This window comes from Carassius gibelio, chromosome B20 (genome assembly GCF_023724105.1).
Source record: "Carassius gibelio isolate Cgi1373 ecotype wild population from Czech Republic chromosome B20, carGib1.2-hapl.c, whole genome shotgun sequence".
In the NCBI taxonomy this organism is placed as follows: domain Eukaryota; kingdom Metazoa; phylum Chordata; class Actinopteri; order Cypriniformes; family Cyprinidae; genus Carassius; species Carassius gibelio.
Window position 1 is genome coordinate 14,373,050 of NC_068415.1, and position 13,188 is coordinate 14,386,237.

Below are 13,188 nucleotides of genomic sequence, written 5' to 3' on the forward strand. Positions count from 1 at the left end.
ATATATATATAATATTGTATTTTACAAGTAGAAATAACTTTTCTTTATAAATAACCTTGATGTGATGTCTGTTGATGTGAAGGGTCCTGGCATGCTGAGTCGTGCAGTCTGGTCCCGCTGCATGCTGGGAGTTCTGAGCAGCACTGATGCTGGTGGCCGATGGGATCCGTCAGGGTCACACTTCCTGTCATCATCACGTTTGACCCTGGGCGAGTGGAGAGAGAGAACCGGGCAGCTACAAGATCTGAATGCTGTGATCTGGGATAATATGGCTATGCCTGAGCTTGCAGACTTCAGGTAGAGACACATATCACACCTAGTTAGGGAACACGCCTTGTCAGATTTTAAATATTTGAGAACAGTATGGTATATGAATATTTATTTATTTAAATTGCAAAAATTATATAAATGTTTTTATAATTTGGTAAATGTTTAATATTTTTATAATTGTTCAAATAAACAGTTTTTGTCATTTCTGTTGTGCAGTGATTCTTTTGTAATTTTCTGTCTCTCGTTCCCTCTCTCATTCTCTGTAGATTAACTGACTGTAGGTTGCAAGGACTTGTGTTGCGTAGACAACTGCAGTCTCTCTCCGAGCTGTTGTCTCCAGGTTTACAGGAAAGCTATGCAGAATCCTGTGACAGTCTGACTGAAGGCCAGGACCCTATTTCTGCAGCCCAGGAGATTCAGATCGCCCTCAGAGAAGGCCTGCCAGAAAATCTGCTCCCAGAGGGCTTTCTAGATACCCTAGTGACATGCTTGACACAGTTTGCACACAACCGGGCACAAGATTCTGTCCAACTTGCCCGGTCTGGAGTTTTTTGGGTGAATATGGGTCTGCTGCAAATCCAAGTTTGGGCTCCACAAACAATTTTTGACCCTGCAGTGAAAAGAGCCTATAAACTCCGCTATGCACAAGAGGAGGTGAGACAAGCTTGCAAATAGAGATCTACTGCAGCCTTTCAGTTACAAGCAAATCACTTCAAGATGACTTTCTTTGTGTCTCTCAGCTTGCTTTGCTACAGGAAGAGTGGAGAGGGCGGAGTCTGTCCTCACAGCTGCTCACAGGGGCGGAGCTTGAGGAGAGTAGCACTACTGACAACTTCCAGCATCCTCGCATAAGGTAATGAATATGATATGACAGATATGAGAGATATTGAAATAGCTAGTGCTGGGCAAGGCGCATCCAAAATATATATTTTTTATATGTGTGTGTGTGTGTTTGTGTGTGTGTGTGTATATATATATAAGACTCACATATACAGTATAGCAGTGGTTCCCAAACCTGTCCTGGAGTACCCCCAACACTGCACGTTTTCTTTGTCTCCCTAATTAAACACATCTGATTCAACTCATCAGCTCATTAACCCATGTAATTTAATTAGGGAGTTAAAGAAACCTTGCAGTGTTGGGGGTACTCCAGGACAGGTTTGGGAACCACTGCAGTATAGCATATTTTATATATATATATATAATAAAATAATATAATGTGTATATACAGTATACATGCATGTGTGTATACATTTACACAATACACACACACATTATGTAAACAAAAAACGTTTATTTTGGATGTGATTAATTGGGATTAATCATTGTCCAGCATTAATATTTGTTATTTAGTTGTTTATGTTCAAATGCCCTCATTTCCAATTTCCAATTGGATGTTAAGCACTCTTTTGTTGTTTGTGTGTGTTTGTAGGTACTTGTGGATCCGTATGCAGCAGGTGAAGGAGCAGATTTGTGAACTGAGTCGTAAACAAGCCTGCCGTCCCCCTGACCCCCAATATGGTCGCCTGTATCAGGAACTTCAGCACTACCTGTGCAGCATCGGCCAACCAGCTGCAGTGGGTGACCTGCTGTCCCACCTCCTGAAGGCCTTACAGGCCCCAAAATCAAGATTGGGAGTTCAGGGTTTGTTGAAGGAGGAGGCTGTCTGGCAGGCTTCACAGCACCGCTTTGCCCAACGGCTGGTCGAGGAGTACCCACTTTATCCTGACGTGGTTGTGCCCCTACGAGCAGCAATTTTGCAAGTGCAGCATGGCATGCGACTCCTGGCATCTCAGGTGTCCTCATCGGTGACTGCCCAACCGGGTCTGTCACGTCTCGTGTCCACTATGCTAGCTTTTCCAAGTCCAGCGGCGTCCTCTGATCTGGCCTGTGCAGACTACCTGTGTTCAAGGGAATGCTTGCACATGCTAAAGGGCCTGGGAAAGCAGTTGCCAGCAACGGAGGTCAGCCGTTTGATCCCAGATCATGCAGTTTTGTTGTTGAATGCGCTGCTGTACATACAGAGTCACACACTGAGTGCTGGGCATCTCAGTGCAGAGACGCAAAAACTCTTCAGACATGTTTGCCAGGTAAGATATGAAGTACAGATATACCAAATAATATAATTTCAATGTGATTTTGAATCTCAGATTTTTAATGTGGTGTTATCTAACTTTTTAGGATAAATACATGAATAATTAAATAAATAAATAAATAATTTGTATACTAAATAAATACATAATGTGGATATGTTAAAAGTTAACTTGGTATTATTTATATACTATTTTAGTATTTATAAATATTTTATATTGCCTTTTATTTTTATGTTTTCAGTGTCATTTTCGTATTAGTTAGTTATTAGTTATAGCTTTAACTATATTTTTTAATTTCTGTTTTAGTTTTAGTTTTTTATTACTTTGATTGTTCAGTTAGTTGCCAAAGCATCATTTCAAATTTTTAGTTAAGTTACGTTTTATGTCTGTAGAAGTTTAATTTATTTTAGCTTTATTTATGTTCTATATATACATTATGAAAATTATTTTAAATATTTTAGTTAGTTTAGTTGGTGTAGTAGATTTAGTATGAAGATATAGACGTTCTTTGTGAGAAGAAAAATTATATGATAATTCGTTTTGTATGATAATTTTGGCTTTGTAACTGACTGTGATCTTTTTCCCAGGCTATAGTGAATGAATGGGACGAGCAGGAGAAGAGAGCGAGAGAAAAAGAGCAGATGGAAGCCAGTCTGTACCGCAGTCGCTCTCGTCTGCATGGGACAGGGCTTACAGAGGACCAACAGGAAGAGAGAGAGTTCAGACGCTCTTTCCCGTCTTACCACAAGGTAAACATGGACTAAAAGAGTCAAATGCAAGTTTTTTGCAAATGCAAGTGGGGTATAATTGATTTACACACATTTGCATGTTTTGTTGCCCTCTCTATTGTTGTCAGATCGGTAAGAGTTTGTCTTTGGATCAATAATGTGGTGTTGTTGTTTTTCACAGGATTTTGCTGATATCACTTCAGAACCTAGTCTTGATCAGCCAGTAATTATTGAGGATGACGATGATGCAGATCTGGAGTCGTCGTCTAGTGAGACGTGCAGCTTCCTGTTGGCCAGCAGCATGAACACAGTGGTTCAGGTCCATCAGAGACTCTGTTTGTCTTATGCTCAGTCCCTATGGTACCAACCCAGCCCGCCAACCAATCACAGCAAAGACCACATCAGTGCCCTGGTTTCATCATATCAAATCACAGCTCCACTGATAGCCCGCTTCTACCATCTTATGGGTATGAAGGCATGATTTTATACAAGTCAGAAAACCTCTGCCCCCACATATCTCATCAACTGATCGTTCCCTGTTTATCCCTTTCTCTCTCAGATTGTGAAGTGGACCCTAAATTGATGGGCTCTCAGCTTCTCCTCAGTACTCTGCTCCAGAACACTGTGAGCGGTTCTGGAGGTCCAGCTGGACTGATTCTGCAGAGCAATGGGCCGTATGACTTCTACAGAGACCCCAACATGAGTCAGGCCCGGATCTGCCTCCCAGCGCTAGAACAGCTGAGTAAGGCTGTGAGACAGCGCCTGAGCGACTGGCCCGAACACCCTGCACTTGTTCAGGTGAGAGAGACCGCTACGTCACTGTCATTGCAATGATATGTTTCAGGTTTTTTGAAATTGGGTTGAAGGGACCCCCAAGGAACGTAAGGAAAAAAATAAGAGGAAAGAAAAAATTTAACAAAATGTACACTATTGTTCAGCGTTTGGAGCTGATGTTGTTGAAAGTCTGTTACGCTCATTTATCAGAATGAAAATACAGTACAATACAGAAGTATTATAAAATGTGATTACAATTTAAAATAACTGCTTTCTATTTTAATATATTTTATATTTTAATATATTTTATATCTCTCTTTTGTATTATGTGTCGCAGATCATCATGGTAATAGAGAGGATATTGGCGTTTGGTCTTTCCAGCCCTCTAGCAAAGTTCCTAAACGGTCTGGAGATCCTGCTCAGCAAATCACAGGTTTGGGAATCAGCTCATACACTACTCAGTAGTTTACTGACCGTTTGTGCACAGCTTAGGTCATCAGTTTCAGATATCAGTTTTTGAGCAGTATTTCTCTCATTCTTCCTCACAGGACTGGGAAAACAATGCTAGCCGGGCAGTGTCTCTTAGGAATGAGCTGGAAGCTATCACACAGCTCATCATTCAGTGGAGAAAACTTGAGCTCAAGTAAGTTATGAAACCGTCTTAAACTGAAGGTGATGGTAAAAGCTTAAGTTGCTTTCATCTGCTATATAGAGGTCTAATTGGTATTTAACTACTGTATGTCTGCAGCTGCTGGTCAAGCAGCCTAGATAATGCACAGAAGCGCCATGCTGAGAATTCAACCAAGCACTGGTTGTCCATTTACCAACTCATAGAGAGATACCTACAGGAGCAGAGGACAGACACCAGACCCGGTGACTGAAATGAACACACACACATATGTGTATATATATATTGTAGTAATAAAATGTTTCATCCTATGCTTTGTATTGTACAATAAATGATTGCTCACATTTTATCTGTTAGCATTGAATGACACTTTTCTTGTCCAATAGATGATGGTGTGGAGAATCTTTCCCTCTCGTCAGTCTCATCCACCCTGCAGGCCTTCATTGAAGGCTCCACTTTAGGAGAGTTTTCTGTTCGCTTGTCCATGCTGCTTGGATTTCACTGCCATGTACTGCTGGCTCCCAAACAGGAAGGACTCGGTAAGAGAAATCTGGATTACAGCATATCCATAGGGACAGAACAACACATATACAATGTTGTAACAGTACAGTTTGTTTTCTTTTGACTTCAATGGTACTTTGTGTATTAGTGCTGCTGTGTGAAGAAATGATGGCTATGCAGGGCTGCGTTCCCTAAAAGCATCATAAGCCTACGTTGATCAGAGCTCCATTGATTTCAATAGGTCTACGATGTACTTAGACTTACAGTGTTTTTAGGAAATGCAGCTCAGGCCAAATTAAATGAATGACTTCTTCCTTTTATCCTCACAGACTCGCTCTGCAGTTTGCTGTGGAATCTCTATAAATATTACACACAGTTCTCCGAGAGCATCCAGGCCAAGATCACCCAGCTGAGGTCCCCTATAGAGAAAGAGCTCAAAGTAAGTGGAACCAGAGCAAGCAAGACTACCATCAGATGTCATTTTGTCTCCTTTTGTTGAGTTAATATTATGTTTATCTTGACGCCTATAGGACTTTGTCAAAATCTCCAAGTGGAATGATGTCAGTTTTTGGTCCATCAAGCAGTCAGTGGAGAAGACACATAGGTGAGGCTGATTGACTGAACGTTACACCACCCTTCAAAAGTTTGGGGTCATACATTTTAAGTTTATTAAAACAGAAAACAGCTATTTTAAACTGTAATAATACCTTCTTTCCGTTTGACAATATAAATGTAGTCTCTGTGAGCATAAAAGTCTTCAAAATCATAAAAAAAGTGAAAATGTCATTATTCATCAGCATGTTTTTTTTACTGTACATTTCAGCACTAGACTAGTTGGGACTTGTATATTTTATATGTTGCTAAAACAGTAGGTTTCAAACTGGCTATGATGGTTTAAAAAAATAAAGTTATGACATTGTGTCTGTGATCAGGACCCTGTTTAAGTTTGTGAAGAAGTTTGAGGCGGCACTGAAGGAGCCGTGTTCACCGTGTCTGGTGGAGCAGGGCAGTAGCAGCAGCATGGATGACGTGGATTCACAGTCCGAGGAGACTTCTCTTCACAGGGTTCATCGAGCTCTGAGAGCTGCCCTGCCTGGAAAGGGCCGGGATCTGCAGGTAACAGAACCTCAAGCTGAAGTTTCAGCCCTGTCCAAACATTCTACAGGATTTTCTGTTATTGAGCACCTCTATTATCCTTATCCTGATCATCATGGTGTTTCGTTTTGTAACAAAGTTGTATTTCAAACACTTTTAATGCATCAGGCTGATGGTCCAGAGGAACTCTCATCTGATAAAGAGCCCTCGTCTCTCCAAGCCCGTCTGCCTGCCCTCACCAGGAAGATGAAAAAGTTGTGTGTTCAACTGGTAAAGAAGACCCCTATGCCTGAGCTCTCAGAAGACCTGGATCAGTTCACAGGTATCACTGTTTGCCTTCAAATAAAGATTGAGAACTTCATAGAGGAGTTTATTTTGTGTTTTTATTATTAAACTAAATTGTTTTATGCTGTCATATTTGCTGTCCTCAGGCTAATAAAGCTTACTTAACATGTTATGTGTGTGGCTTATTAGAGGCATACCTGAGGTTGTATGAATTTTGAATATCTCTTATTAATGCAAAAACTTAACTTTTTCCAATTTGTTTTTGTTCCAGCTGAGATAATTACCAATGTGCAGGCCCTGCAGAGCCTGACGGTGGACCGCAGCATGGAGCAGGAGAAGCAAAAGGCAGAGGTGAAGCACATCCATCTGCAGAAACAGAGAGCACTGGCTGATCTCTTCAAGATGCTGGCACAAATCGGTCAGTCCGAGTCATTTCATGTTTGTGTTAGAAAATTGATTTATAAATCAAGGTTCTTTTATTTTATGTGTTCAAAAATTGATTCCTTTTTCTACAATCTTGAAGTGTATGCAGACAGCAGATTTATTGAGTTTTGTTTCTGTCCAGGTCTGTCCTACCGTAAGGGTCTTGCCTGGGGTCATACAGCAGACCCAGATGAGACGATGTGTCTGCAGCCCATGGAGATGAAGATAGCCCTGTCTGCGGTCAAGACACAGGACAACACGGCGGACACGTATGTAACCGGCATCTACAGACTAGCACCTGTCATAGAGTTTAGAGTCCGAGCCTTATTTTGATAGTAATAATGTTCACAGGTTATTTGTGGAGATGATGGATGCGTGGGAAGGTTGTGAGAAGTACTTCTATCGATCCTGGGCCAGACGCAACGCCTTGCTGACGGCATTACAAGGCGCTGTTAAGGTGAGGGCCTCAAACTGATATAATGAGCCAAATTAAATATCTTCATTAGATTTAAAGTTGTATTGTGGTCCTCTGAGTGCTGCAATAAGGGATGTTTTTTTATTTATTTTTTTATTCTTGCTTTGTCCTTCTAGGAGCTTGGGCTGGGCAATATACAACGATGTAGAGGTTTCTCTTCTCACCTGTTTAAACTTTTGCTGAAGCAAAGAGGAAGACTTGCAGGACTCACAGAGCACTGGGTCCAACTCCGGTACTGCCCTTTCAAGATTCATTAGATTGACTGCCATTCAGATATTAACCAGCATAACGGTTTTCTACATTTTGAATGATCCACTTAAATACTGTATTTTCTGTTTGCATGTTATCTGATTCTTTTCACTTTAAAACAACAGGAAGTTGATTGAGACTATCCAGAGCATCAAGTCTAACACGCACTGCTCTGAAGATGATGTCAGCGGTCTCCCTCCTCAGAAGCCTCTCCAGCACTGGATCACCAGAGCTCAGTCTTCAGTGCTGCACTGCTCTGTTGCTCTGCAGCAGCTCTCGTGGATCCTCCAGTGCTGTCCTGAAGGTTCTTCTGCAGCCCCTGCTGAGGCCAGGGAGGGGGAGGTCATGCAGGGTCAGGCCACACTGAGCCACCCGTCTCCCATGCCCCCGCACATCCAGCCACAGGCGTGTCTGCTGCGCAGAGGGGAGCAGGCTTGGAAAGAGGTGCAGCAGAAGCTGGAGAACCTAACGAAGGAAGTGAAAGACCTGAAAGAGAAGCTGGATGGATTGGCCCTGGAATCCACTGAAAGAGTTGTCCATAGCTGGTAAGTAAGAGACACACGTCACATTTGATTTGAGCTGTTCAGATTTAAAATGTTGTTTTATTTTATTTATTTCCTTAAGCTTGATTTATTTTGTTATATTTTATAGGCCTGAGGAAAGTCATAATTAAAAATGTTGGGGTAATTTCTATGGTGAATTTAAGTAATTAATATACATTTTTTGTTTTTTGTTTTAGTCTAGAAAAATCCTCACTAAGAATTTTGGAAACATTTCTGGAGTGAAATTCGTTTTGATTTTGATTTTATTTAATTTTTAGGCCTAGAAAAGTCAAAAATGTTTTGTATTTACATTGTTGTTTGTTTGTTTGTTTGCTCTCTTTCCAGCATAGATTTTTTATTTTTTTTTTACTTGAAGTCCTCAGTAACAGTGTCATGGATATTTTTATATTCAGTCTCAACTCTGTTCTTAACCCTTCACCCTTTCGATGTAAATTATACGTCAACATTTATCACCTGTCTCCTCCTTATAGGGATCACTTCACACTTTGCTGTTCCTCTCTGGACCGGCTAGGCATCGTGGTGGGTCAGATGCCGGCTCTAGAACAACTCTTTATTCCTGATGGTATTCCGGTCCTCCGTACCCAGCCTGCCCTCATCTGCGGTCTCCAGGCCACAAGGAAAGAGGTGGAGACCTGTCTCACGGAGTTCACCACCTGGAAGACTCACCTGCTCTCTATCAGACAGTCACAGAAACGTAAGTGCACAGTTTCTTCAGACCTTAGACATGTCCGGTCCTTACATCCTCTTTCAATACACTGACACCATATTGCTTGTTATTACTAACTAAAACTGATACAATTTTTTTTTTTAATAAAATATAAATATTAGATGGTAAAACTTAAACACTGAAAATTAAATAAACTAGGTCTATATTGATCTAAATTTACCCTTTTCTTTTTTCTTGTCTGCAAGGAGGACGCTTGCATCCGTTCCCTGCTGAGTTCTCCAGGCAGCTGGAGAAAACTATAAATATGGTTCTGTGTGCGGTTCAGACGCTTGTTAAGAGGAAGGAGAAGGAAAAAGCAGAGGATCAGCAGTCAGAAAGCAAGAAAGGTGGGAATTCAGCCAGGATTTCACACAGCTCATGTTCGAGGGAATGTGTGTGTGTGTGTGTGTGTGTGTGTGTGCTCATTTTCTGTGTGCTTCTCTAGAGAGTGACTCAGAGGTGGCAGAGGAGCTCTTGAAACCGGGACACTTGAGCAGGTTACTGGAAGAAGACCTGAGTGGAGATGTGTCCAGCCTCTCATTACCAGAGATCAATGAAGTCGTAACAGAGCTGCTGGAGAGACTTGGATCACACCGGGATGACTGTCAGCCCCACCAACTACTGGTCAGTCGCACACATACGTAAACCGTTTTATCTGCAAACAGATTACGTCTGAAAATAACAGTGGATATGTCTGTTTTGAATATTGAAGGAACTGAAAGAGGCATGTAGGGGTGTTGTGCGTTTGGAGCCCATGCTGTGTCTGTACTCGGAGCTGGTGAGGTATTATCTGGCTGTAATGATGGGAGCTCACCGTACCACAGGAAAGCTGCTGTCCGTCCTCGCTAACATCTTCACTGAACTCGCACAGAAGGTATACTGTCACGTGCTTTCCCTCACTGCTCACTGGAGCCTTTCTGAAACAGAATGGTTCAATCTGAAAAGCTACTGTTTGCTAAATTATTAAGTTTGTCTTTAAAACCACTTTGGCCCTGCAAAACATTTAATAGTGCTTTTTTAATTTTTTTACCTTTTTGTTACTCTGTCCTTCTGTCTTCTCTTTCTCTCCCTCTCTCTGCTTTCACTCTACAGGGTTTCTGTCTACCCCAGGAGCTGCTGGGAGGAGGAGACGGCGAGGGAGCCACAGAGTTCCATGATTATGAGGGTGGAGGAATAGGAGAAGGTGAAGGAGTAAAAGACGTCAGTGACAAAATCGAGAACGAGGATCAGGTACATTAGTAGGAGTAAACCACTGTTAAAGAAAGCATTTGAACATTTAAATGATCTGAAATCTGGAGTTAAACTGAATTGGTATTGAAGTTACGTTTTACACTATACTGAATTCTCACTTGAGTTGAAATTAAATTCTGAACTTGATTGAAATTTAAAAACTGGACTGGCGTAAAAATGAATTTCTGAACTGAAATCTAAATTTCTGAACCTTTGCCCTTTGTACAGGTTGAAGACACCTTCCAGGAGGGTCAGGACAAGAAGGAGGAGGAGCAAAACAAACAGGATGTTAAAGAAGAGGACAATGCCATTGAGATGTCTGAAGACTTTGATGGAAAGATGCATGACGGCACAGACCAAGAGCCAGGTGACTGTATTTACCGTTACTCAGTTAGTTTACAGATTGAACTGAAAATGTTTTTTTTAGCAGGTGCAAATAGTACAATATATAGCTTGAATTTCACAATCAATCAAAGAATTAGAAAAAACATAATGATGTGAATCTCTTGTCTCCTGTTTAGGGGAGGATGAAGAAGACTCTGATAAGGAAGAAGATGAGGAGCTAGATAAGAAGATGGGGGATCTGGGTGACGGTCAGACAGATACTCTGGACGAGAGAATGTGGGGAGATGAAGAGGATGATGAGGATGATGCTGACAGCGATAAAGAGGAAGAGTCTGGTCCAGGAATGGATCAGGGAGAGTCAGAGCTGGTGGCAAAGGATGACAACACGGATGCTGGAGAGTCAAACAAAGATAAGAACCAGGACAAAGATCACCTGAAAGATGAGGAAGAAAAGGAGAAAATCCATGAACAGCTGGATGAGGTCAGTCTTGCACCTGTTTTTAATTTATTTAGACAGGACAGTGTAAAACTAACCGGAAACAATGTGAAGGAGATGGATGAGGGGGATTGGCAAGGATCCATGAGCTGGGATTCAAACTCATGACGCCCATATCAATCTTCACCATTTCTTTCCCTCAATATCAAAACTGTGAACCCAGTGGAAGAGAGCATAGTAAAATGTTTATAACAACATGTTCATGTATGTTTGTGTATTTGTGTGTGTGTGTTTGTAGCGTGAGTTTGATGAAAATGAAGTAGACCCGTACCACGGTAAGCAGGAGAAGGCGGCAGAACCTGAAGCCATGGATCTGCCAGATGATCTCAACCTGGATGAAGATGGCAAGGATGAAGAGGGAGGGGAAGGAGACGGTATGTTCAGTATTCAGGCATCTCCTCTAACAGATATATTACCATTCAAACATTAGGGTTGCGAATATTTGGTCATGTTTTTGAAAGAAGACTCTTATGCTCACCAAGGCTGCATCAAAAATACAGAAGAACACTAATATCTAAAATATATTTAGTGTTACATGATCCTTCAGAAAGAATTGTAATATCATGATCATTTGCTGCTCATGAAATAGTTGTGCTGCTTATTTGTTTTGTTGGAATAATGAGGCATTTTTTCATGATTCTTTGATTAATAAGAAGTTCAAAAGAGCAACATTCATTTGAAATAGAAATCTTTTGTAACGTTATTTATAAATGCCTTTATTATCACCTTTAATCTATTAAATGCATCCTAATGGGAAATGAACAGCAGTGTACATGTGCTATGAAATTGGTTTAACTGTAATTGTTCTTAATTTGAGCTTTGTTTTTCACACACTTATTCCTTTTGTTTCAGAGGAGAATCCATTTGATATAGATGACAAACTCATGGAGGTGGATGAGAACAAGGAAGAAGAGAAAGATGGGTCGGAGGAAGGTGGAGAAGAGATGACCGATGAGCAACAAGAAGGACAGACAGAGGAACAGGGAGAAGAAGACAAAGCAGAAGAGAAGGAAGGAGCAGACAAATCAGAGAATCAAGAGTCTGAAACGGATGAAAGAGGAGAGAATGAAGAAGAGGAGAAAGAGGAGGAGGAGGAGAAAAATAAAGGACAGGAAGAAGGGCGAGATGAGAACAAGTCTATTCCAGCCGATCAAGGGCAAACACCAAAGGTGTGTTGTTCAGAAGTAATTTGTTATGGAAATGTGTAGTTATACAAACATGCAGAGGAAAAAGACTCACCCAATCTGACATTTCACAGGAGGAAGAGGACAAGGGTGAGGATGATGATGATGAAGCACAGATGGAATCTGCAGAGAGGAAGGAACATGCGTCAGATGGACAGACAGGAGAGGAGAACGTCCAGAGTGAGACCGCAGTAGAGCTGGCTGGAGCTGCGTCAGAGAGAGACCAGGCGAAGGAGGTGTGCAAGTGTCAGCCTTACTAAAAAAAATACTAATCTTTAATCAAAAACATTGTGCCCATTAATGACGGGACAGTACTTGTCTCATCAGTCTCGTGTCACTCACATGAGACTGCATCAATTAGCAAACAACAACGATCCAACAATCCAATCAGTTATCAGTTCCCATTAGATGTGAAGTCCCCTTTCACTCAGATATACCTGGAATATTTAATTGAATCTGTAAATGAAATTTCTATAGTCAGTATAAAATTGTTGTCAGTTTTGGAGCTCAGTTGAGTAAATGCTTTATGTAAATGATCCACATCCACAGGAGGATGGCAGCGGGGCCGCAGACGCCAGTCAGTCTGAGGGGCACGACTCCAAGCTGATGGCCAGCATGAGTTCACAAAAACAGAGGCAGAGAAACACGCAGGTCAGTGTTTCACTTCACCATTATTTGCTCAGTTATTTCATTGTGGTATTTTGTCTTGTTGCTGAGAACAGTGCAGTTTTCAAATCACAACATAAAGGCACAAAGTGTAAAATATAGAAAAGCTGTCTCAAAGCCTCTCTTATTTATTTTCTTTTATTTTTTTACCAGAGCTTCAAACGCAAACCTGGAAAGGCAGATAATGAACGCTCAATGGGAGATTATAATGAGCGTGTGAATAAACGTTTGCGTACGGTTGACAACAGAGAGGAGAAAACACAAGATCAGTCTCAGCCCAACACTCAACAGGAGTCTGACCTGTACGAGCACATTAAACACGGAGAGGAGAGATACGATGCCCAGACATATGGTGAGGAGTTGTTTTCAGTTTGTGTAAAGTGCACACCAAATACTTAACTTTTTTTAATTCAGACAGGTTTGAATCTGCCCTGCAATGAATTACATTCCATGTAAAGTCTCTGACTATCTTGTTCG

General features: G+C 41.3%; 1 protein-coding gene across 1 annotated transcript in view; it reads left to right on the forward strand.

Annotated features, from left to right (window-relative positions):
- The window catches only part of mdn1 (midasin AAA ATPase 1), a 43,889-nt gene that overhangs the window by 26,815 nt on the left and 3,886 nt on the right, over positions 1-13,188 (forward strand). Inside the window, exons 60-91 of the mRNA XM_052585557.1 lie at positions 83-297; positions 537-924; positions 1,011-1,123; positions 1,703-2,360; positions 2,951-3,112; positions 3,273-3,558; positions 3,651-3,889; positions 4,203-4,298; positions 4,414-4,508; positions 4,614-4,738; positions 4,880-5,032; positions 5,324-5,433; positions 5,525-5,598; positions 5,927-6,110; positions 6,258-6,411; positions 6,646-6,792; positions 6,940-7,066; positions 7,149-7,254; positions 7,389-7,504; positions 7,647-8,066; positions 8,555-8,778; positions 8,997-9,137; positions 9,236-9,414; positions 9,503-9,664; positions 9,883-10,020; positions 10,249-10,387; positions 10,542-10,846; positions 11,100-11,235; positions 11,714-12,030; positions 12,120-12,281; positions 12,595-12,696; positions 12,865-13,063. Of these exons, the coding sequence (XP_052441517.1) occupies positions 83-297; positions 537-924; positions 1,011-1,123; positions 1,703-2,360; positions 2,951-3,112; positions 3,273-3,558; positions 3,651-3,889; positions 4,203-4,298; positions 4,414-4,508; positions 4,614-4,738; positions 4,880-5,032; positions 5,324-5,433; positions 5,525-5,598; positions 5,927-6,110; positions 6,258-6,411; positions 6,646-6,792; positions 6,940-7,066; positions 7,149-7,254; positions 7,389-7,504; positions 7,647-8,066; positions 8,555-8,778; positions 8,997-9,137; positions 9,236-9,414; positions 9,503-9,664; positions 9,883-10,020; positions 10,249-10,387; positions 10,542-10,846; positions 11,100-11,235; positions 11,714-12,030; positions 12,120-12,281; positions 12,595-12,696; positions 12,865-13,063 (6,172 nt within the window). The remainder of the gene's footprint in view (positions 1-82; positions 298-536; positions 925-1,010; positions 1,124-1,702; positions 2,361-2,950; positions 3,113-3,272; positions 3,559-3,650; positions 3,890-4,202; positions 4,299-4,413; positions 4,509-4,613; positions 4,739-4,879; positions 5,033-5,323; positions 5,434-5,524; positions 5,599-5,926; positions 6,111-6,257; positions 6,412-6,645; positions 6,793-6,939; positions 7,067-7,148; positions 7,255-7,388; positions 7,505-7,646; positions 8,067-8,554; positions 8,779-8,996; positions 9,138-9,235; positions 9,415-9,502; positions 9,665-9,882; positions 10,021-10,248; positions 10,388-10,541; positions 10,847-11,099; positions 11,236-11,713; positions 12,031-12,119; positions 12,282-12,594; positions 12,697-12,864; positions 13,064-13,188) is intronic.